This window comes from Syngnathus typhle, linkage group LG2, assembly GCF_033458585.1.
Source record: "Syngnathus typhle isolate RoL2023-S1 ecotype Sweden linkage group LG2, RoL_Styp_1.0, whole genome shotgun sequence".
Classification (NCBI taxonomy): domain Eukaryota; kingdom Metazoa; phylum Chordata; class Actinopteri; order Syngnathiformes; family Syngnathidae; genus Syngnathus; species Syngnathus typhle.
Window position 1 is genome coordinate 13,240,190 of NC_083739.1, and position 26,494 is coordinate 13,266,683.

Sequence of the window (26,494 nt, forward strand, 5' to 3'; positions counted from 1 at the left end):
AACCGCAAATTACACTCCAGCACGACCTAAAATAAATGAGACTCAATCTAACCCATGCAGACCATTTCATATTCACATTTGAAATGTTTGCCTCGTGTTAAACAGAGGTGATAATTAGCGCTGTTGATATCTCTTTTTTGTTTCTCTCGCTCTCGCAGTTGAGGCCATCTCACTGTGCTCTGTATAGTCAAACAATCTAACAGTTGTGTCCAACCAGAAATACATCTCATTAGAGGTTCTTGGATGGGAACTTTTTTGCTTTGTAGTAATTGCTCACAGCTTCGCTTAACTGTTGGGTCTCCTAGATGGAGAGCGATGGTTGAGGTCTGTTACAGATGCCTTCCACACATTCTTAATAATGTGCGCTATACTAGACTCGCTTTCATAACTTTTTCCCCCCACTTTCAAAAAGCAAGTTTCAACTGTCAATGCGTTAGCCTTATGAGATTTCTACTTCTGTCCATTATTCATTTTGTGGCTTTGGTGGGTAAAATATGATCCTGTCTTTCTGCTACTTTTCTCTATTAGGCTAGGAATAGCCAAAGCCATAATAACAAGACAATGGTTAAAGCTACCTTCACAAAATAAAGATAAAGATTTCTGTCAATGGTGTAACATCCATGTTGCTTTAAGTGGGAAAAAACTGAGAGCTAATTTTCCCTTACTTGACCGTTGCCAGATAAATTAGGCCCTGGCTAGCAGCAGATCATTAGCAAAAATAAATATATTCATCTTTCGTACCGCTTATCCTCACGAGAGTCGGGAGTCTATCCCAGCAGTCTTTGGGCGCTAGGCAATTGGAGGGCACAGTCGAACAAACCATTCACGGTCACGATCGCACCGAGGGACAATTTGGAGTGTTCAATCGGCCTACCATGCATATATGGAATGTGGGAGGGAACCGGAGTATCTGGAGAAAACCCACACAGGCACAGGGGAAACGTGTAAATCCCACACAGGAAAGTCAGAGCCAGAATCAAACCCGCATCTCTCCTTTAAAAACTACGTGCAATAACGATTCACTGTTTATTATTTACTTTCTGTACAAACCTCATTCATGTAACATTGAACATATTGTAAATAAGATTTTTTAACCTACATTCTTAGACTAATACCTATACTATAAATAAGGTCTTTCACTTTTATTCTCAGATTTCCTTTTATACATTTTTAAATTTTGTATGTTTGCACTAGGAAGGGAGCAGCTATCCGAATTCTGTTGTACAACTAAGTTGGAAAATGACAATAAAGGGCATTCTATTCTATTCTATAAATATTTGAAAAAAAAAACCTCCATTTGCTTGCCCGATGCCAACTTGTGAGTGGATAACTCGACAGGTTAGGCGTAGTGATTGTCACCATTGCCCTTTGTGTGTGCTAAAAAGGACAGTGTACAGCAGTCACAGCCCTTTTCGATCCAGCTGTGAAGTCTGAACCATTTGCTCTTTAATGGCAATCATAACTCATCGTTCAGTTTTAATGGGTTCCGCATTAACAGCGTGCAAGCGGACTGTGGCTCATCTGTGCCTAATGCTCCATAGCTACAGGCTAAAAAGCGCTCATCAAACACTGTTCAACTATCACTTCCTCCTCTTTAACTCGACTGTTTACTTTATGCAATTGCATTTTGCAACCAAACTTTGTAAAGGTTCACTTACCGCGTCGCGGTGTACAACTACAGCTCCCTTCTCTCCTGAGAGTGCGGTCACCTATATTTAGCCATTAGAGGTTATATTTGCTCATTATTTCGCGTGAGCAGGGCAGTCAAGTCTCACTTGTCATAAAGCGGAGCACCTTTGGATGCTAATGAGGTGATCCCGTGGCCATGTTTGTTGGCCACGTCCCACCAAGGTGTCAGTCTGTCTGTAAAATGTGCTTTCACTCTGCTTTTGGCATGTAAAGTCCAAGAATAGAAGTAGCCCCAGTGAAGCCTTGCAAACGGGGAGTCTTAGAGTGAGCGGCAGTGATTGTGTCAAAAAACGTGACAGATAATGGTGGACATGCTTGGATATAGATTCTGCTTTGGGGTTCTCAGGAGGAGCTGAGCCAATCAAGAGCTATATGACGAAGTCAGTCCATCTGTCTGTCCGTCCATCCGTCCGTCCATCCATCCGTCCGTCCATCCATCCATCCATCCATCCATCCATCCATCCACCCGTCTGTCTGTCCGTCCATCCATCCATCCGTCCATCCATCCATCCATCCATCCATCCGTCCGTCCGTCCGTCCGTCCGTCCATCCATCCATCACTCCATCCATCCATCCATCACTCCATCCATCCATCCATCCATCCATCCATCCATCCATCCATCCATCCATCCATCCATCCATCCATCCAATTTTCAGCACGATTATGAGCAATTTTATGGCCCACATGATAAAATTGATATGAGTGCCACACACAGAGAGGTCAGTGATGACAGTTTTTGCAAACACTGCAAATTCTCTCTATGCAGAACCCGCTGCTGTGATGGACCCTGAACAAGGACAGGTTTCCCATTTTGAGGAAGTTGTGCAAACATTAACCGTCGCAGTTACAAGCACCCTTATTTTTTTTTTTCTGTGGCTAGAAATAGCATCATGCGACAGCGGGAGTGTCACAGTGATAATGTGCATGATACATGATACATATTAATTCGGTTTTTGAATTGCGTTGGTGAATCTGTATGGATATGATGACCATGTTGCACCCACACTGGCACCGTCACTTAGTTCATCTTTCCAAAAAAATAAAATAAATAAATGGAAAACACTCCTTCACTCTCTCTATGCTTGTTGGCCCGAAGCGTGCAAGGATTAGCTAAAGCGATTATTAGAAGCTTTTGCAGTTTTGTTGCGATGAATCATGGTAATGCTCCTCTGCAAAGCTCCCAATGCATTTCAGAACACATCTACTTGATTCCTCTTCAGCAAATATATGTCTCAATTCTAACTGGAGATGAAGCATAAATATTTACTATTACATTTCATTTGGAACTATATCGACTTCTGCTTTAGTATTTTGCTTTAATTACACAGATCCATCATCTGTGGGTCTTGTTTCTTAAGTAAATAAAATTTGAAAATACTTATATAAAATATTTTAGAAAATATAATAAGTAAATAAAATCGGAAACTATTGCTAATGTCGTCCATTAAAAGCATTTATCGCCAAAGTTATGTTTCTATCTGTTTTTATTTTTCAGCAAACAATAATTTATGTATGATATAGTGTACGTATATTTCATTGAGCAGTACCTAACTGCCTAAACTACTCTCATCTCGTCTACACCCCTTTTAACATGATCATAACTTTGTTCTTGCGTCTTCCACTTCCAATTATGCATTTGCGCTGATGCTGCAGATGGTGCGGTCTAATTGTGCGGTCGCTGTGCTGTTTTTCAGCCTGCCTCCCTCTATGCCATCTTCCAGGCTGAACAGATGATCACAGCCTCTGGTTTCTCTCCCGTAGTCCAAAAAGACTCTTGAGGATGTTCTCATTAACCAGACTTGTCAGAGCAAACTGCTAGCACTGCTAATTTATTTCCTTTGTACAAAGCAGACCGCAGAAAACACACCCATGCAATTCAAACTAGTGCACAGGTGTGCATTGATATGGATGGCTCTTACTCAAATACCCTTCGAGTCACACTTGGCCTTGACTCATACAGGCTAAACACCACATGTGGCAGCCTCTCAATTCGGGCTGGCTCCGGGGCTTTCTCCTAGATTGCACAACAATTAGCGACAATGAAGGTTAGCGCCACATGGCTGACAAATGATATATGTGTTGTTTACAAAGCGCCTGTATTGGCCTGTGCGCAGAGCAAGATTTGCCCTGATGTTTCACTACTGTTTGTGTTTGCACACTCGAGAACGGAATTTTGGCTGCGTGCTGCCTCTTCAAGCAACTGTGCTTTAAAAGTGCCTTAAAGGGTGTTGTTAAGGTGTTGCTGCCATATCAGTGTGTACTTTATTAGCTTCAAAGCATTCCTGTGCTGCACAATTTAAAGCCACTGGAGAAATATTTTCACCGTACAACCTATTACAAGTCATAAATGTATGCTAGAAAATTTTTTTTAATCTTTTTTTGTGGGCATTGCCTTGTTATTATGTGTACGCTTTGAGATGCATTTGGCTTGACACGAACGCATTTGAAACATATTTCATCCACGTAGAGAAAATGACACATACATGCCCTCAGGCAAATGTTAGTAATCATCTGCGACTAATGTTCTTCCTTTTGCTTGCGTGATGACACTATTTTCTTCCTTAACCACACCTACGCAATCATGTTTGGATTGCAACCTGGAGGCAGATATGCTCGGCTGACCTCAAATCATAGGAGATGTCTGGTGGGAAATCCTTTTCAATCTTACGGGAATTAGAATGAAGATGTGCAAAAGATAAATACTATACAAAAAATAAGGTGTGAACGAAAGGAACTTGGACATTTCAAAAAAAAAAGCAGACTAGACTTTAGACCAGTTGAAACCAGGTCTAAATTGTTGTGCAGGCGTTTGACGGCTCCTTCTACAGATGGTCAAACTGGATTTAGATGATAGTAGACCTTTTTTTTTTTTTTTCTTAAGCATTCTTGGATGTCTTTGGAGGAATGTTTCATTACCAGGTGAAGGGCCGATGAAATACCACTGAGCTTTTGGACACTGAGCAGCACATATGCCTCAAGAATGCCTGGCAAGTGTGAAGGTTTTATTGTACCCTCTACAGATTCAAGACACTCTCTGCCAAATACAGCAAATCAGTCTCATAAAATAACCAAGAATTCCAGTTTGGTCCAACTGAGACAGCTGGAGCAGTTTTCAGTCAGAGTTACAAAAAATGATAAACTGCATTGATCCTGGTTGTGCAACAAAATTCTTTTGTCATTTTTACCCAGGCCTGTTTCATTAGTTTGTTGTTGTCTTTATAAATCCTATTTTTCCTATCTGCTGTTGACTGAAAATGACATCACAGTTGCCCAGTCTCGGGTCACAACCAATCACAACTTCGCAGTTTTCTGAAGCAGAGACGTAATTGGTTGTGTGGCCTGAGACCTGGTAACTGTGACATCATTTTCAGTTGATAGCAAGTGGCAAAATGGCCGTTGCTTGAGCTTGATAAAAACAGGTGGATTTTGTCTGTTAAATTCATACTCCACAAACAAAACCTTAATCATAACACTGTGTTTCAACTAGTTGGGCTGCACAGAACATATTCATACAAAGATGTGATGGTTGACTTCCTTGTTAAGAGAGGGAATATCATGTAATTTTTACCACTAAAATCTGTATCCTCCATTGAGATGTCATAATTACATGTGTTTTCCTGCAATTTAACTGCTAGAGGGTTTCTTCTGGTTTATTCCTTGACCCCTGTAATAGGAAAAACAGAACCTTTTCAAAAGTTTTGATCGAGAGATGTTGATTAGATTGCGCAAACACAGACTCCGCTTCTTCCAGCAGTTGAGAAAAGCAATTTGATGCTGTTTGCTTCCTTGGGCAAGCTTGAGAGAAAAATGTTATGAAAATGTTTACACCAACCATATTTTGTGCTTACGGGCAGACACTGCGATGAGGGGTGGGGGAGCTTTGGTTTGTATGGCCTTTACAAAGCTTTTTATATGCGGTACAGTATATCTAAACGATCACTATTTCTTCTGTTTCCTAAAGTAATAACAACTGCATTAAATAGCAATGCAATGGTCACTGAGGGAACACCAACAGCAAAAACATTTCAAATATAGTGTTTTGTTCCAACCTTGGGTCTACTCTGCAGGGTTGTCTGGACAAGGTTAGTGGAATTACAATGCATGAAAACATTTTCCGAGTTTGACTTGGTGCAAAGTGCTGACAACCGCAGTCTTACTTTAAGTGAACTGTTCGCCTGCAAAAACAGCCGTCACCCGTCCCTGATCTTTTCTTATCTCATTTACCTACGAGCGTTGCTACCACTATTAATAATAGACTGGCCTATACACGCACACACTCACACACACACACACACACACACGCGCACACACACACACGCACACACACACACATACTGACCTCAGGATAGAGCTCTGCTACGTTAAGTCAGCTTGGTCAGACAGAGTTCTTGACATTGCTGTATAGAAACACAGTCTTGACATACAAAATTTGGGCTAACATTAATTCTTGAGCAAATTAAAACGCTAAGAGTTTATGGGGATACAAACACGGGCTTATACCATTTGACTTGTGAAATACGCGTCTGGCTGCTCGACAGAATTTTGTGCTGTCCAGACAGTTTTTGCAAATAAAAAGTAGATCAAGATACTGCCTTCATTTCATGCTGTTATTTCTTTTTCTCTTGTTTTCCAACAAAAAACTTTGCTGTTCATCAAAGCAATTTCTTTTCCGCCGCATCCCATTCTCTCTTTTCGGTCCTCTTTCGTTTTTACTTATCACCACGAAAGCCAGACTTAATTTCCAAAAGACTCAATCTCTTTTCTATTTGATAATGTCCTCGTTTGCCTCTAAGTGTGTGTGGGTGTGTGAGAGGCTGTGTGTATTTCTTCACAAACACACAATAACGTCTCAAAGCAAAATACTTTACATTTAAAGAAACGTAATGAAGCATTTATGAGTTTTCAGTTTTGCTTTGAGGGGCTTCATCAAGTGCAGATGTTTCTGCTCATCTCCAAAGAAAACACTTGGTATTGTTATTTTTTTGTATTACTGGAATATTTTATCTGCCTCTAGCCTTTGGAGTTGGGTATGTATGTAAGTATGTATTATGTATACATAATGGCATCCCTACAGGCATGCTGTACACTTGTGGTCAGTTTAATTAAGTACCCATAACCACACCATGAGAATGGATGTTGTAGTTTCAACGAGTCCAACGAGTGTGCTGCTGGTATCAAAGCCATGTCGAGAACTAAAGTGGACAGGCTTACATCAGCATGTCTTCATTGTTATTGTTGCTGGTGGTGTTTTCTGGCTCCCCATCTTCAAATCTGATACTTTGAAGTACTTTTGAAAACCTTCTAGCTGTTCAAATATGGACGGTAATAGAAATCTGTCATACAGGGTGGGAGTCTTCAGATTTTAGAGGGTGCTGACTAGTTATGTAACTTAGTGTGCACAGTCTGGGGAACTCACCATCATTTTAAATGAATGAATCTGGTTTGCTTTTAGGGTCATCTGAAGAACAAGTACGTATTAAACAACAGCCTAGCGCAGAGGTTCTCAAAGTGTAGTATGGTGTGAACTCCTAGTTATAAAAGAACCACTGAACCATAATTATGCCATGTTAAAATTGTGCATAACATTGCAGTGATGTCAGCTTTACTTATTTATTTTCAAATCCAGTACAGAAGATATGTTATGTGGGTGATTTACAAGAATATTACATAGAGCTTTACGGTATCAAATATTTTTAATGAAAAACGTCGGCCTATTACGCTACTGTATTTCAATGTAGGTCATGGGTCAAACTACTAAAACCAGAAGCTCTTTGTATAAGCTGATTATAATGTGAACAATTACGCATATGGGGATGGAGCTAGCTCTTCATTTCTCTGTAATGGGCTTTTAACAGAATTGTACTTTTATCATACAGTATTTTTGTCCTCTCCTCGCAGTTATGGTTATGGACAGTGGTCTTGGCTGTTTAGTCTTTCACACTTCATGTAGATTGCACACTCCCTGTGGAAAGTGTAATAAGTAGCCGTACTTATCTTTTGCATCTGTCTCTTCATCCCCATCTTGTCACCCTCCCCCTTCACTCATTTGCTCTCTCTTGGTCTCTCATCTCATTCTCACTACCCATCTGCTTGGATTGCTCAGGAACCTGGCCCAGTTAGCCTGTTTTAACAGCCACCTGAGCAGTCACAACCAGTCCAGTGTGGCAGCACTTCCATGAATCACAATGCTAGCACCAGGATGTATCCGCTCACTGCCCTCCCAGGCCCTGAGTTTGAATTGGGGGCTCTGCAATTTTATACATGCAGGAACTCATGTCCATCTGCATACTAAGACTTTGTAAGACTTTGTGAGCTCTTAAAAAGTACAAATGTCCATGTTTTGTATCTTCATCAATATAACCCTGGAACTGATAATGTTGAAGTTCAAGGTCAATCATGTGTCTCCACTGGGTTAGTGCCAGTCATCAGGTTTGTTTTGAGTTGTTTCTTTGCAGAATTCAAAGCCAGTCTGACATCTGCCACCTGAACGATGTTTCCGCACCACGTTTTAACGAGTCGCAACTAATCTAGCGCTCGGTCAAGATCTTCAACCTCGCATTTGCAATCTGCCCCCAAACTGTCTTCCCTGGTAAATACTGGCTGCCTATGAATTTCCTTTCGGCGTGTTAAGCTGTAGCAAAGAAGAGGTTGTTGGTCAAAAAAGGGCATCAGTCATTACTCGCGAACTGATAAAAGCAGACAATGCGATAAACGTACAGCTCTCTAAATTTAATATGTAGAAAAAATATGGGTTTTTTTTACTCAAGGCATATCTGATTCATTCGCCTATCGTGGTACTCAAAGGCACAAAGATATTTGAGAATACAATCCGTTTATTGCAAATATATGTTAAGATGATGTCTTTGGCTCAATCATTTTAATGTGATGGTTTAGTTTTCTAAACCTAGGCTGTTTGATTATAAAGACAAAAAAAAAAATCTATCCTGCGGCGTTTTGTGCAGGTATTTTCAGTATTTTGGCAGATGTGACCGGCTAGCTGTTTGAACATGAAGGCACTAGATCAATGCACAACGTGGGCACCTTGCCTTGGATGTTGTTTAGATGCAGCACAGTGCCAGTGGGGTTCTGTGCACTGTCTCATTCATATAAGGCCTCTTTTAGCGGTATCGACCTGAGGTGCTACTGGAGGTGTTTTGTATTGATGCAGGAATCTTGGCATTCTTTCTTTCTGTAATTGGTGCAAAACAGCTTCTTGCTGCTGTATTTTCCCTTTTTGTGGGAGGACAGGTGCATAAAGTTCATGTCTTTGTTAAAACTTGCATTTTTGTTTTTCGAATAAGCCAATCTTTTTTCTCTTACTACTCACGCTCAAATTTGACGTTGACATTTGACAATATGAAATTTGGCTTGTCAGGAGGATTTCGATTTCAAAAGAAAATCCATTCATCCATCTATCTTCTATCGCACTTATCCTCACTAGGGTCGCTAAAGTTAAACTTGAACTGGTCACCATCCAATTGCGGGTCTCAACCATTGAGACACGTTGCATTATTATTAGTTTGATTGTAACAAACATCATCTTGCTTTTCTTCTTCCTAGTGTTACAATGTAAAAAAAAAAAAAAAAAAAAGCCCTTCCCAATTGACTCCTACCTACCTCCATGTTCATGTGTCAGATGACAGGTGACCTTCCAGTTGGCATGTTGTCACAGCATGTAGGGCTGGAGAATTTCAAGGATTAATGTTGAATGTCATTTTAAATTATTTGAAGAAATTTGCAAATCCTAATTCAAATAGTGTATTAGTTGTACGTCTTTGGTGTATCAGCTAAGAGCAAAATCATCTGCTCAAGTTAACTCCACAGGGCCTCACAAACCATCCCTGGGCAGACGATGATCGTACATTCTCGCCAAGATGATACTCAAGTAACCATCTATTAAAAGCTTGCCCGAGTTGTCCCATATTTATAAGCCTCATAGTATTCCTGTTACATATTGCCAAAATGAACTGTTATGCCAATATTTCCTTTCCAAGTGAATTGTGATGGGGTAAAATCTGTTATGACTGACTAACTATGATTTTCCTTTTAATTCGGGTGTGAGGTTATATTTTCTCTTCATTAAGATTGCACCAACCTCAAGAAGGATCAGACACAAACCCAACATTATTTCACTTTTTCATAACATCTAAATTCTGTGCATTTCTATTTGTCAAACTCGTCCTGTCCCCTCCTGTTCAATTCAGGACCCAGACCTTTTTATTGAATGGACAGAATGTCAACTCTGTGGATTTCTGCCTGTCTGGTCTGCAAGGAAAGGATAGCGACACAGGAAACACGCCCAATAAAGCAAAAAGTCAGTCGGACCACTTGCAGCAGAAGCTTTTGTTTCTGCCGCCTGACAGACGTGAGAAGACTACTGTATGTAAAAAAACACAACAATGACAGCTTTCAGCTCAAGGATCACGCAATGTGTCTAGACATTTAAATCCCGCAGAGAGAATAGCGTGCCTTGAGGCAGGAAAGGAGCAAAGATCGGAGAGCATTGTAAGCACTTGTCTCTGACTCATCCTTGCTTCAAGAGTGTAAATTCCATTGCAGATCATAGGGATGGATAATATACTGAAATGAAAGATGCTTCTGGTATAACTGCAGTTTAATATACAGTATATAAATCATATTATAGTTAAACAAAAAGAAGTGGGTCAATGATTCTCTCTCCTCTTTTGTATTGCAAGCTCATTTGCTGCGTCTGGGAACTGTTTTGAATCAATAGTGTGCGCATAGAGCAAAAATGCTTGAATGCGTAAGGCAGCATGTTAATTCAAGCCCTTTATTTCATAGCAGTGACTTTTTTTCTGGAATATTTCTGCCGAAATGATTAAGTAGCTGTCTTTTGGAGAATATCGAAAATATTTTCACATGAAGGAAAAACAAAAGCTGGCTGAATTGCAAGTGGACTGCATGTCTATTAGGTATAAAAAAAAAAGCCAAATGGGTTAGTGCAGAGATTCTCGAACATGGTTGTCATCAGGGGTGCCACGGGAAATTATCCAATTATACTTAAATTGGCTGAAATTAAATAAAAATATGGAAAGTCATCAATTTGTTTGCAAATATGTTATTGATGTTTGAAGATGAGTGGTGAAAAAAGAAGAGGGTCAAACAAAGGCAGAGACTGAAAACTATGTAGAAGTAAATTGAATTGTAGGAAGATTATTTTAGGTTAGCGTTTTGATAACCATTTGTGATGTCTTCTTAACATTCTTGTAATATTTAAAGCTCAAACACATTTGTTGTTGTTGTAGCACAGTAGCTCTAAGCTGAAATTTTAGGGGTGCACAAAAAACGACTTGCCAAGTAAATATTCATTCCACTCATTATATTGATGATAAACAGTATGTGGACTAGAGACAGTTTGTCAGCAACAAAAATGAATGGGGAATACCGTTTTTTTCCATGTATAATGCGCAAGATTTAACTAATTTATTGTCCTAAAATCTGGGGTGCGCATTATACATGGGTACAGGCTTTTTTCCAGCATCAACATGCCATTTTTAGGGTGCGTATTATACATGGGGGCGCATTGTACATGGAAAAAAACGGTAGATTAATTGTGATTTTGTTTTTTCTTTTTCATTTTCGGGTTACACAGGTGCTAGTGTGTGGTTATTTGATCATGGATTTTATGGTGCTAATTAGCATCAAGGTAGTCTTTTCATAATGTTTGATCTGTTGGTGAAAAAAAAATGTATTGACACTGAAAGAGTCTTGTGAAGGCTCAACCTAAATGAGAAATGGATTTGAGCCAAATCTGACATTAAGAGAGCATCCATCTAATCTGTGTAGTGTCTGTTTACATTTCTTTAATGTTCCTCTTCTCTTTTACAGTCAAGTTTGATGACTGCGCCGGGAACAAAGCGGTGATTTTCGAGAGCAGTGATCCTAACTTCAGTGTGCGGACAGATGGGTCCATCTTTGCTCAGGGAGATGGAGCTGCCTTGGATGAGCCGGTCCAGTTTAAACTAACAGCAAGTGGTCCACATTCTCATGTCTGGAAGACAGTGATCCAGCTGGCACCGACAGACGCCGCTTCACCTCAACAAAACGAAAATGAGGTAAGTTAGTAACTTAAAGGTACCACAACACAATCCCACTTCAATTTTTAATTATCAACGAATGATTCAGCCTCATATTACGGTCCGACCAGCCGTGGCGTTAGCAGTCAGGAATGAGGTCAAAACTCCATGGGGCTTGAGGAAGTCAGAGATTGAATGCAAAAAAAAAAAGTGGTTATAAGTCATAAAATCATGCTGCCACAAGGGGAGAGTATGATTGCAGCCGTAAGCTGTTATTGGAAATCATCCTATGCCTTGGATTCCCCACAGGCCCTTGACATGTCCTCTTGTAATCAACAGCTTTCAGAGGACAGGTAACGACTGTCGCCAAGCTTCGAGTGCCCCAAAAGCGTCAGCTTTTTAACCGAGATCTATTTACCGCTTATTATGTTTACTGTTTATTTCTGCCGTTTAACAGCGGGGTACTCACATAATCAATCAAAGAGCACAAATAATGTCTCTAAAAGATAGGTGATGGGGTGTGTGCTGATAAAGTGCTGTGGGCTAATAATTATATAGGTTAACCTTGTTCAATATTTATGAGCACAAATCCTCATGTGTTTGGTCAACACCGCCGACAGCAAAGCCATGAACTCCGTGACTGTGATGTGACACGGAACGATAGCTAATTAGGAAGTGAACTGAACCCTGCGCTGTTGGCAGACACAAAAAAAAAAAAGACAAGCAACTGGTCGTGTTGAATGTTAAACATATCTCATTCGCCACAATAAAAAAATGACACCAAAGTTAACATTGATAATAAACAACTTTGACCTGATATTCAAAAAAGTTAGAAATGATCAGCACTGTCTGTGACTTTACACCGCATTCCGCCAAATATTTGTCATGGATCAACAAGCATTATTTTCTGCAACCCGATCACTTCCTGAAGCGGTTCCATCATGAACCGACGTTCAACAGTAATTGGAAGACAACAACCAAACTTATTTGAGCGTGGGAAAATAATACGGTGGGGAAAAAAATGGTGCGCTGGCTTGGTTAATAGGGAACTTTCCAAGGACTTCAACTTATTTTTGAATTAGGGATTTGCCAGCCCATTCTACATGATCTAAAGGAGTACAATTTCTTGTTCTTGGCCCCAGCAGGAGAAAATAAGGTCAATTCCTTTTCACACAGACACAAAGGGAATTATGTCGGGCCAACGGCCAATTAGTGGAAGTGAGCATTCCTACTGAGTCAACTAATGTAACCATCCTGAGGAGAATGTTAAGTGAGCGAGTGGGCCGCGGTTCAGCCATGATTCACATTAGGACCAACGTGTAGCATATGCAGCAAGAGCTGCAGCAGAAAGCAAAGCGCAAAGACAACAGAAAAATTAATGTATTTCGCACTATGTTGAATAATAACTTTCAGATGTCTAGGTAGTGAGGGCCTGGTTGATATCAAAGCATGCAGAATTTTTGGGAAGCGGTGCTGAGAAAAGAAAGTGCTGGGCTCCTCGCCAGCTGGCTCAGGCGGAAGGCACCATTGCTGCGGGGGCTGCAACGGTTCCACTCTCAGTAGCTCTTGTTCTTTTTAGCAATTCAGCATAGATAAGTGTGTTCTGGAATGTTTTCTTTTTGAGGGAGGGTGCTGAGTTATGATTTCAAATTGTCATGTTTCGCTGAAATAATGCACACTTTTTCTTTTGGTTGGGCATGTTTTTGCACCCCCCACCCGAGTAGTGGGGTTAGGGAAAGAATGCTCAGCACCAAAGTCAGTGTTAGCCATTATACGTAGTGCGTCATAAATCCTTTACCAGGTTGAAACAAGACATGCAGAGCCAAGCAGAGGATGGAAAAATTCTGACATCAGCTGAAGCCCTGTTTGATGAATCTGAATTGATTCTGATTGGCACACACACAGACGCACGAACGTGTGCACACACACACACGCACACACAATTTCAGTTGTGTTTATTTGTCCTCAGCCAGCAATTTTGAGTCTGTCGGCCTTGGAAAGTGAACAAAACATCGAAGCTGAGATCCGGTTGGACAAAAAAAAAAAGAAAAGAAAATGCAGCTTTGACTACAAGCTGAGCAGTCACACCTACTATAAAATAAAAACAACAGAAATAAATTTAGGCACTGATTGTTAGGCTCTCCAGGGGTAGTTCTGCAAATGTGTTAAAAGTCTCATCAAGTGAGTTAAAACCACCACATATCTTTAGCATTCTGATTTAAAACCACCACATATATTTAACCAATCTATAATTTTGATCAGTGGATACCATTCTCTATTTTCATGGAGGAAATTAACATGATACAATCACATAAGTTGCATGTCAAGAAGTGAGCACCTTAGGAAATACACCCCCGTGTCAAGCCGATTGAATGTCTGAGGTTGCCGTTGGAAAAATTGTGATAGCTGACAGCACTTTTGCTGGATGCTTGTATAGGCATTTGTTTCTTTGTCTGAAGTTGTTTGGTGTCAGAGTGAAAAGTGGAGAGCGTACTGTATGAGCAGCAAGGTTTGATCAGTATCACACCTTGGTTTGGTTAAAAAAATTGCACAGTGTATGTCTGTTCATCTTTAGTATCTTTCTCCATCTTTTCTTAAGGATCGCTCTTTAGGGAAATCCCTCCTACCTGTTTGCACATGTAAAAAAAAAAAATGAGAAGAATTATTTAGGTAAATAACAAGGGTCAGGGTCCGATCTGCTACTCTTGATATCCATTCCCCAAAATGAATTTTTTATGCGCATCTTTCATTCTGGCAACACTAGCGTGCTGTGAGGCAACTATGCCGAGCAGTTATCCCCAGCAAGCTTCGATACAACCCTGAAGAAAAAGAATACATTTGTACAGACCTGGCTTGTGTCTCTCAAATGTGGTCTGCTGACAAAGCCTGAAAGCAAACAATCGTGTGCATGTTTGGGCAAACTTGTCAAACAGTAGAGCAGGTGTTTAGAATGCCCATGCGTGTGTCTGGTTAGCGAGTTCAGTGTGGTGGTATGTTGCTAGAATGTTGAATTTAGGACACGAGTGAAAGGAAACTGTTTGAAAGGGACTTCTCCTGGAAATGTTGCTATTTACTTCCTTGCACAGAAAATGTTTCATTTCTGGAGTGCTTTCCCCCTAAAAAAAATAAAATGAAATGAAAAATAAATAAATACATATTTTGTTAGCTGAATTTACCTAAATATTTGTGAGTGAGTAATTTAGAATTTTGATGGGCTCATATGAAGGGGTAAAATGAAAACTAGTTATGGTCTCTACATATTATTTACTTTCATATGTTTGGGGTGAATCTGGAATATATTCCTCGCAATACAAGGAGGATGAACTGTAGTGTCTGTTTGACTTGAAATTGACATCCTTTTTTTTTTTTACTATCAAGATTTTGCCTGTAAATATGTTTGTGATCATTGAATTACAACGTTGCTTTTCAACACTTCTCTCAAGGGAACATCAAGCGCCCCAGACACTTGACACATCTCCTGGCATCCCCAAACCACCCACTCAAACTAATACATACCATATGGATGCTTGTTTCACGGATTTCAACGCTGAAGTCTTAAAAGCTTTTCTCTTCTGTGTCTTTCTAATTAAGTCAACCTCGAAAGTATTGTTTCTGCTGGCAAGATGCAAGACAAAGTGCAGAGGGACCTTGACCAAGCAAAAAAACAACAACGACAGAGCCAAGGAGAAAACACTTTTTGTGTTTTCCATTTCTCTAAATAATTGTTTCTGTCTGTCTATCTGTTTGTCTGCCTGCCTGCCTGTCTGTCTGCCTCTCATATTTCCAAACACCTACTGTCATGTTTGTTAAAAGATTAAAGCAATGAAATTTGATTGGGTCGCATAAAATGAAAGACAAACGTTCCATGTAAAATACGCAGCTACATCTTGTTGAAAGCAACATTTGAAATTAGCAAACAAAAGTCAAATGAGTCAAATGAATCTTAAATGAAGAACTAAAAAAAAAAACAATTGTTCCCTTCCTCTTGCATATATAGCTGGTATTTAAATTCATTGACTCGCATGTGACGATGGAGGACAATCTTTTGGTCATTAGTGTGGTAAATGCAGTAGATTGTTTACTTCTTGCCACAATTCAGTCAACCTCTGCTGTTATTTTACACGTCAGCCGTTGCACATAGCAGCGCTACAGGAATCCTGTTATTGAAACAAGCTGTCAGTGAGGAAAACAATATCACTGCAAGAGAAGGGCATGGGGGAGAATGTGAGCAAGGGATCGCTCAGGGGAGAGTGATTGAGATCGAGAGCACAAGTGATGCACTGCCTCAGCAACGACGGTTGTGCCGAGATTCTTAACTTGTTTGTGTTGCCTTCCCTCTGTCCCTGAGATAAATTGATAAAATAGCTGCACAACACATCCCTGGGATTAGCAATATGATACAACCTTTGGATCATCATCTACAACGTAGCCCTTGAGCATGTATTGCATCATTGAGTCCTCAAGCCAATAACCCTCCTTTACAAGAGAATTGAACATATGCTTACGGAATCCCTTAACAATAAAATGTGTTTGATTGACCAGAAAAAGGACCAGAGGTTGGTAATGAGCTAGTTGGAAAACTCCAGTAGCCCTGTAAAATTCATAAGCATGATGCAAATATTGTCGCGGGCATATAGCGTGATTGTCAACTTTGTAATAAACAAGCCACAAATTTGCCGGTAGTCATAATTAATACACAGCTCAGACTGCACGACTTTCTTTTGGCCGTTCACGATGCTCGTTATGTCAGATTACCAGACATGACGTCATGAATTCATTCGTTGTCTTGGACCGGTTGAGTGGCCACATTAGAAGTTTTACACTGACCAGAACTCGCCATGCTGCCACCAAAGAGCACGGTCAGTGTCGGGGTCGTAAGACATGACACACACCAGATCGGCAGTCTTTAAAAGACCTACAGTCTGCAGGACTGATGTGATGTCAGTAAGGTACATTACCATGAATCTCACAGATCTAAAATGCTCTCACACGTCTGCCTTCTTCCCACTTTGACCTCTGACTTCCTGTTTGTGTGACATTGTGCCCGCTTGCTGTTTTCCCATTCACTGTGTTTGTATGAGGCGTAAAATGCAATTTTTTATCACACAAACTGTGGTCTAAAACTGCTTATTTCAAACCTTCAATTATATCTCATTCACTGGTATTGACAACTATAGACGTCAGGCTTTCATTTTAACATGGCTGGCAGTGAATGAGATATGATCCCAGCCATATTTTGTAAAGGTAGCTTCAAAAGAAGCCTGGTTAAAATTATTTTCTAGCTTCTGTACTGTACAGATGTTTTTTTTTTTTGTTACACTAGCATGGAGGAGGCAAAAATATTTCAAGTGTTTGTGAAAAAAATATAAACCCAAAGAATTCTTCCAAAAAATTGTTATAAAGATTATTCACATGTTCCATATGGGGGACAGATGGAAATATTGGACAGCATTCTAGGATAAATCGGAAACCAAAAATCAATTATTTGGCCTCACACCTAAGAGCTTCAAGCATATTTCAGGGCAGGCCAGTGCCCCCACGGCTTCCCCTCTAGCTCTGTCATTGCTTATTAAATTACCCCAGGGGATATTGTTATCACTTTTTTGAACAAAAGCACTTGGTAATATTGATGGAGGTATTTAAAAAAAGATATCACAATGCTTTCCAAGGTAAAACCCACCATATTTGCAAGAATAGGATTTTTAAATCATTACACTTTTTCATACACTCTGCATATGATCTGTATGTGGATCGTAATTCTGCGGAGCACAGTTTTCTAGTAAATCAGTACTGTATTACAATAGCCTCGTATAATAGAAGTTGGAAAAACATTGGCCTACTTACACTAATTGGATCTTTTTGTTGTCTTAAAGGTCACAACCAAAGAGGAAAAGGTTGCTGAGAAGAAAGAGACGAAGGAAGCATTCCAAGCCCCGCCTCCTGTCATCATGTTCTCCGGGACAGGCAGAAACAGCTCCAAGGGTCTACGAAGGCAAAAGCGAGACTGGGTGATCCCACCAATCAACGTTGCTGAAAATTCTCGGGGACCGTTCCCGCAGATGCTCGTCAGTGTAAGTGAGATTCATCTTAAAATAATAATGAAAAAGCTGTCTTAAAGTTCTCTAGCAGACATGGAACAGACTTCAAAGTTGCAACAAACACTATCTGAGAAAGATTCTGTTTGCAATGAAATCATTTTTTTGCTTCGTTAAACTTTCATGGTTTTCTCGGAGGCTTTACCAACTTTTGTTTTGGTACTAGTACAATTACAACGTGAAAAATGGCTTTCTCCTAAAGGCATTCATAAATAAAAGCCAAGATATATCTATCGAGTAACAGCTCATAGTTACTGTATCTTTAAACAATTCATTTCAATTTAAATCCAGCACCTGCTACTTTTTTTCTTGGAGCGGAGCGGCGGGTAGAGGAGCACGTAAATAACAAGCTTTAACAAATTGTAAAGCGATTCTGAGGCCCAGGCAAGGCAAATAAATGAAACTGGAATGAAAAAGGATGCAAATACACAATGTGGTATGAGTTAAAGATTCAGTGTGAGAGATTGCAAGATTTGTCTCGCTCATAGTGATCGCCACGCTTGTGGTGTAATTCTTCAAAAATATGTCGTTTTGAGAGAGCGCCACTTCATTCCCATCTCTTGTGTTTCATTGTCTTGGAATAGTTTCTGAAATATTGTGTTATCAGCTTTTCTCTCAGTCTGCAAAAAAAACCTCCCACTTCATCTTTTTTGGTGCAAAAGATGTCTTATATTCTCTTTTTGTTTTGTTTTTCAATACGGGTTTTATCAGGCCACGAGGGAAAAGCAGCAGACCGGCAACGTTTTTCTATCCCATCTCAGACAACGTACTTTAAACAGGGAAGCATTTGTTCAGCTTTCTTTTTAATAAGAGGATCTGCCCCATTGCTTTATGGTATGTCATAATGCAAAGCTTGTCAGTAATACGAGACAATTGCGACAAATCGGCCGCAGAGACTAACTCAGGTTGAAGAGACATAGAGAAGACTGAGAATGTATGAAATAAAAATGATGCATTTGGATGCCTCTGTTGGGCGTCCATCTTTAATGAGGGTAGTCATACTTTACAACTTTAAAGGCTTTTAACAAGGAGACAACTCTGATAGTACCAGTTTCATTTTATCAGATTTGTCTGGTCCCCAGGTTGATGTTTATCTGTTTTTCCTGTCAACCTACCATGACGTCTTTACTAAGAAGACAATTCTATTTATTATGCGATTACCTAAGAGGCCGCGTGTTTTTGTATCGCATCTCCCCCTCTGCCTACCTGGAGCTCTGCCATCCCTCAATGGTCCATGTGCCATGTGCTGCCTTCCCTAATGGCCTGTGAAGTCAGTCTCTTCCCTAATGGGCCGTTCTGTCATCCAGTGCGGTGCTGAGTGGCATGCAGACAGTCGCCCTCCCACCACTTCTCGTCTTCTCCCCGCCTCAGCCCAGTTGCCATCAGTTGGGCAGGCGTGTTGTCAGGAGCTCTCACCTCCATGTCTGCAGCACCACCACTTTGATCAGGCCAGCTATGGAGGAGGCAGGTGTCACGACCCCCACTGACTGGCCTGTAAACTTTCAGCCTGCCGTGGCTCCGGGGCATGATTGACTTCACTTGTAGTCTTGAAAAAAGTTGAGATTGTGTCAGAGCTCAATAAGATGTTATTCGGGCTTTTCCGCCCCTATTCATAAAACAGCTGGAATTGTTGGCCTGGCACTTGAGGATTTTTGCAATTAAACCAATATGAAGTCAGCAGGCTTCTGCTGTTAAACATTCGGCATGGTATGACCTCCTGTATTTAGTTTTTCCACTTGAATCTATTTGTGTTGCACACTTGACTTCAAAAACATGGGACCAGTTTCTTTGTTTTATCCTGGTGACTGAAAATATTTGTATTCAGCAGTAGAAAATAAATCACTCGTATATTAAGTAGCTGTGGTCGCTGATGTGAAGCACGATACCACTGCAATAGGAATAGAAAGCTCACACTTGAAACAAGAAAGAAGCCTAAAAAATATCCATGATGAAGCAACTTGATGGCTAAAGCATCCCGAAAGCATTGATCTGCTCTTGATCCCCAACAAACAAGCTCGTCTATGAAACTGGAGGTAATGTCATGCAGAGCGAGGGCTTACATGGCTTCTCTTGGGATGGGCTCACTGAGGTACAGTGAATGGCTGAGCTTAAGTGTTGATCTTGTCCAATATTGATCCTTTTAAGTCAATGCCGTCAGTCTATAGGGGGTAGACGTTCTCGATACTTCTGGTACTCTTATACCCTTAATTCCCTGCCAGAAAAGAACATCAGCAAATAAAATAAAATTTACCCAAAAAAACACCTCAACAATTCCATCAAGAAGTTTGACAGGGTAGAAATAAATGGTTGTCAAGTAAAATCCCCTTTTGATGTGCTGTTTATTGTTTGCGTTTGCTGGGCATGGGTTGGCCTGTCACAATGGGCAAGTGAGGTTGTGCCTTAAAAATCGAAATTTAATCTGTGCTCAGTAAACCACAGGTAAACTCAATTTTACTTATCCTATAACTTTCTCATTTTCTCCCAATGTGTTTGTAAATGTTCACAGCATAGTGTTTTCCCTCCCGCCTTTCTCTTCTTTTCTACTCCTCAATACTGAAATAGTTGTTAATACACTTCTCACTAACTGCCTTTGAGTTGAAGGGAGAATGTGAAAGTCGAAATTTGCTTCACGTCCAGGTGATTTGGAATCGACTCTTCTCGATTAGACTCTGTTCAACATTGGTCTGAAAGCACACTGACTTGCCATTTCTTAAACCCCTTTCTGTATGCCAACACTGCCATCTAGAGGAGACAGCAGCTGGTTCATGAAGCAAATTTGAAGCTTCATTTTCGTATCACTAGTTACATGCTTATTTTTGGCCTTTTGATCACATTGATGACTGATAATATGCATATAATCTAGTGGTAATTGATGTGGTATTATTACTGTGTAATATGATTTTAAATGGATGTTATTTGCATACATACGCTATTTATATAAACAGCTTTATAGTATTTGATGGGCAAACTATTACACCCACCAACTCCCCTATTAGCCAGTACACATTTTGTTTCTTTCTATGCATCTTTGGTAGCTACAGTACTGTTTGTTTAAACTCAGTGTATTGGTTAAAGGTCGATAGAGAGAAGTTGGTCTTTCTTGGGAGTGCTGGAAGGCTTTCTTGATGAGTCGTTATGCAGTATAGTTGGTTCTAGTCATAAAACAATGCATTTATTCTTTATGTGAATAGAACACATAATAATATCAGCGAGTTGGTTTTAATGGTTGGCCTTAAAGATTGGGAACCTGCAGGCCTTTTTGACTTTGAAATTAAAACACCCAGCATAACCTCTCACGATGAATAATTAAAATCATCGAATTGGTTATTTGCCATCGGCGTGTTATAGTTTTAAAAAAATATGTTAAATAAGTGCGCAACGCACACTTTGAACACATTTGTGACTCTTATATTAAATCTGGAGTGGATTGCAATAGGTTACGTGATGCTTATTGTGTTTGTGGCAGCACCTGTGCTCCAGTTTCCATATCTCTCTCCATGGGGTGTATTGAGAAAATCATTTTTCAGAGCAGAAATGAGAGAACTTTCCCCTCCCTGAGGTGTCCTCTGCTCGTGTTTACCAGTGATTAATGGCTGCTGTGCTTCACCGGCAGACAGCGACAACAAAACCCCCTTGAAAGACAGACAGTGCAAGTCGAAGAAAGAGGAGCAAGCATACAGAACAAGGAAAGGAGAGTAGATCAGATCCAAATAGAGAATTTATGTAGAAACAAAGATGTCATCGAGAGATACACATTATGAAATGATTAAATGCACACTGATCATGTAATCTGAAATTGAATCTCCACTTTTAATGGAACCATTTTGGTCACGATTCCATTGTTTTTCAATTAATGATTGATTTAAAATGAACTGAAACCAGGCAGCTGGGATTGGCTCCAGCACGCCCTCATGAGGATAAGCTGTTCAGAAGATGAATATTTTTTCATTTTGTATTTTTCCCAAGCCCTAAAAAAAACACTGAGAAAACCAAACACCAGAAACAAAGCATGCCAGAGTCAATGTAGGCCTCTACAGAATTAGAACCATCTCTTTGTTTGTGTTGTTCTCTTCAACTTCCAAAGAGAAATGCTTTTTCACGTCTCCACCTATTGAGCCGGCTGCTCATCCGACTCGCCTTCACTGTAACTTCATCTCTTCCATCTCCCTCCTGCAGAGACATCCGCTCATACCCACAAGCGGACAGACTAAGCATGCACAGACAGAGACTGTAATTACTTGTACGAGACAAGAAGGAAACAAAGAACATGAGCTGCATTGTTGTCTTTGTATAAGTACGTAATTTGGGGTTTTTCGTTTTGGTCACAGGTTGGCTTTGTCCCAAAAGAAAGAGAATACAAGACAGCAAAACTGTACACTGTTTTTTGTGAATGCATGGGAGAAATAGCTGGGTGCTGAAAGTAGTTAAAGATCACAGTACAATAAAGAACTTGTTCATTGGGAGAGCTGTGCACCTTTTTAGGGGGACTGCCCACAGGTTTACTTAAATATCCCACTGAGCACTGGCGGTGCTAGAATTTTTTTTCGTTGGGGCGGGAGGGGAGGCGGGGGGGTGAGAGTGGGCATGATATTTCATGCGGTACGCAAAAAAAAAACCTCTATCTACAAAATTCTTCAAAAAAACCCTGATAAAATTTAAATGATGAATTATTGAGAGGGGCAGATGAAAACGTAGAAAATAATTCCTGGATAATTATCCGGTGCCACTGAGGATCACGTCTGGTTAGGCACTTGCTCCTCTAAAGTTGAATGTAAAAACATGAACCCCCCAAAAAAGACAAGCCCACATTTCAATAAATGTTAAATAACACATTTGTTTTCAAAGCTTTTAATTACTCTTTAATCAATTCCACACTGTTCAACAATGCGAGACCAAGAAAAACAAAAGAATATTTATTCAAAGGTCAGGATCATTGTTGTTGTTTTTACCCCGTCTTATAGACGCAATGTCTCAAGACATTGCCGGGTGCCTGTCCCTTCAGCAAAAAATAAATAAACAACTAAATAAATAAAAGACATTGCCACAAGGTACCTGTCACATTTTCACACGGCTTTGTTTTTAGTACGCCACATGCTGATTTGGTCAGTACGGACAACGTGTGCCTCTGGTGGAGTCAACAAGGAAGTAAACAACATGCAAGTTTAACGCTCCCTTATCACTCGCTGCATTTTTTTGTGTTTCTTTTCCACCCACTCTTTCGTATCCTTGTGTACCACACAGAGTTATGGGGAAATTTGTTTTTGTCAAAATCCAGCATGATAACTGTATTTAAAAGAACAGATAACTTAGTTTTGTTTAACTTAGACGACAAACAAAATGGAATACTGGCTTTCCAACATGTATTCTAATTATTGACATAAAAAAAAGCAATATAAGGACATAAAATTAGAAACTGCCAATATGAGCCAGTTCCACATTAAATCCCCAAAATAACAAAATATGTACCTGCACATCTCCTCCCTTTCATTCACAAACGCATTCAAACACTGAGCAGTAATATTAATAAAAACAATATTTTCGCTCTCACTTTTCATGAGCAGACCTTGAAAGACTTTTTCTATGGACACAAAAGGCCTATTTCACTCAAATATTGTTCACTTGTCTGTCTTAAACACTAAATAAAATATTTAAAAAGCTGCTGCTGAGACGTGTTAAAGCTCCTCTGTTGACAGGCTTCCTGCCAATCTGAAATCATTACAATAAAATTTGTTTGCAAGGATGTGAGTCTTTCGAAATGCGTGAGAATAGAGAAACTTTAGTCCATTCGGGTGTGGAACTCAAACAGTCGTGTCAGCATTTTATTTGTTTTACTCAATAACCCATGTTGGCTAGCTAAAGCTCTTTGTTTGATTTAGTCTCCTGGAGTATTCACTCTCTATATTTCCGTTCCAAGCCCCTGATGTAAGTTTTGCTCCAGCTCAAACAACCGCATTTTGGTTAAATATACAGCGTGATATTGATACGTTGATGGATTTAAGCGGCGTTGGATCCAAGGGCTTGCATGTCTGCTTGCCGCATTGTTCCAGACTGAAATATCTGCACATCTATCATCAACATGATGATTTGCACAGGCTCAACTTTAATGGTTCCCAAGGAATTCATTCTTCTGACAAAAATGAGGAGGTTCGGTTTTTGCTGTGTGTCCATATTCGGTTTAATGGTATGCTTTTGAAGACAACTCCAATGCTCCCCCCCCCCCCCCCCTCACAATAAATGGAGCTGATCCCAAGTGTAATTTTGTAAAACAATTGCCTATTGTGTAGTAAAGCTGACAGGAGACTTTTAGAAAATCAAATTTAAGATATGTTGTTGTTGTCAACATAGCAGCTAATAAATCTTAAATAAACCAATCGTTCCCAAACTGTAATAAAAATGTTTGTGTTTTCGTGATGGCCATCTTGTCCTGTCAACGATTGTCACAGCAGGTCACAGATGATTTATTTGGCACACAAAAATAATTTCCTAAAAAGATTATTTCTGTCAAACGGAAGCCACGTATTCAACCTTATATGAACAAAAGTCACAAACAATCTCGCTCAATTAAAAAAATGTCTGTTCTGACATGAAAGTTGATAACCAACCATGAGTTTGTGATGGCATAAGGACATCAACGCAGAAAGATGTGAGTGCTTTACATTGTTACATTGGCTAATGGAGCCTTTGTGTCAGAGGAACATGTTCCTTACCGTCGTGTTTCACGTGTTTGCTCATGAATGAAACATTTGACCATGAAAACCATTTGACCATCTTTTGAATAGCGTGACACTATTAGAGAGGAGGTGAGCGCGCTAGGACACATTAATATCTTACACAAAGAGGCATTTTTGTCATGTTAATCATTCATTTTCTGGAGACAGAAAAATGACCTTAGTATTGCTTTTGGAGGTTTTGGGGTGGGATAAATGTTATTCATTGAACCTGAACTCATATGGAAAAAGTGGAATGTATCACAGAGAAAGCACATTAAATGTAACTTTTAATCACAGATATATATATTTGCTTACCTTTAAATTCAATAATTTTGGGTTACACTATCTTGAGTTAGCTATTTTTGTTGGTGTTATTATTTGACAAAATAATCAACAATAACGTGTGAAATTTGGAAAATGTATCCTCAATAAATATATAGATTTAAATCTCTCAAAGTCAGAAGAAGATTCATTGAGAATTACGGATTTTGGAATACAATAAAGTGCCACGTGATTCAGATGGGATGATGCGGCTTGAATGCATCATCCCATCAGAATCTTTGTATTCTGAGATCGCCACGTCTGACTTTTGTTCGTGGTGGTCCAGAAGTATTGCGACATCACTGTAATGTTTTGCAAAGGCAACAAACATACCAAAAAAAATTGAATTACGAGCTTGGGTTTTATTTCCAGTCTGTTTATTAGTATGCCTCTGAAGATTTTCCACCAAATCTGTTTTTTTATTTTTCCATGCCAAATGGATCAACTCCAAAAATTATTCTGTTTAACAATTGGTAACTGAGCTTAGCAGAACCGTGCCAAGTTCTTTACTTTCCCACAATAATTAATGTCACCACTTTGTTGACATTAATTAACTTCCTTAGACAAAGATTCCTATTAAATGAGTTCTGTATATAATCACAGTGTTTTAATATATTAATATTTCAAAATAAGAGCAGTGAAGCTGCTGTTAACATTTGCATAAGGGCACATTTAGCTTTGGTTTATTTCATTTCACAGAGAGAACATTTTTCAGCTATGTTTGTGGCGTAAAACTAAGCCTTGAGCTTCTACCAAAGTCAAAATAAACAACAAAAAAGGCCTACATCAGCCCACCCACTTATTCATGTGCACTCTGATGGTGCGCAAACACGCATATTTTGCCTAAAGTCCCTCGGAAAACACATTCTCCTCTGATATGACATCAGGCAGCAGAAGGCAGGCTCCCTCCCGGGTTGAGTCGGTGTGAAATTAAATAGTAAATCATCTCTTAGCAAAAGACATAAGAATTATGTGAGAGTCAAGGGCAACAGTTCTGGGCTGTTTAATAGGAGATGAAGAGCACTTTATGAAGGAGATAAATAACAGCTTAACAAACAGCCTGTGTGCGGTTCCCCTCTGAAATCGGCCTCAGCGACCTCAAGGATCGACAGAATGAAGGAGAGCCAAAGAAATCTACATTCCGCAAAAGAAATGAAACAAAATAATGGGCAGCGAACTGGTGGGAAGATATTCAGAACATGAGGGTGTGATGGTGGCATAACTTGTGTGTGTGTGTGTGTGTGTGGGGGGGGGGGGTCTGGTTTATATCAGTAATTTGTTTGTCAGTTATCTACCACTCCTGATTATCTATCTATCTATCTATGTATCTATGTATCTATGTATCTATGTATCTATCTATCTATCTATCTATCTATCTATCTATCTATCTATCTATCTATCTATCTATCTATCTATCTATCTATCTATCTATCTATCTATCCATCTATCCATCTATCCATCTATCCATCTATCCATCTATCCATCTATCCATCTATCCATCTATCCATCTATCCATCTATCCATCTATCCATCTATCCATCTATCCATCTATCCATCTCGTCCATCTCGTCCATCTCGTCCATCTCGTCCATCTATCCATCTCGTCCATCTATCCATCTCGTCCATCTCGTCCATCTCGTC

The 26,494-nt window shown here is 39.8% G+C and overlaps 1 protein-coding gene across 2 annotated transcripts in view; it reads left to right on the forward strand.

Moving 5' to 3' along the window:
• Positions 1 to 26,494, forward strand: part of LOC133144914 (cadherin-4-like) — a 150,097-nt gene that overhangs the window by 82,885 nt on the left and 40,718 nt on the right. For both annotated transcript variants that reach the window (XM_061267975.1, XM_061267966.1), the window contains exons 4-5: positions 11,540 to 11,766; positions 17,601 to 17,798. In XM_061267975.1, the coding sequence (XP_061123959.1) occupies positions 11,540 to 11,766; positions 17,601 to 17,798 (425 nt within the window). The remainder of the gene's footprint in view (positions 1 to 11,539; positions 11,767 to 17,600; positions 17,799 to 26,494) is intronic.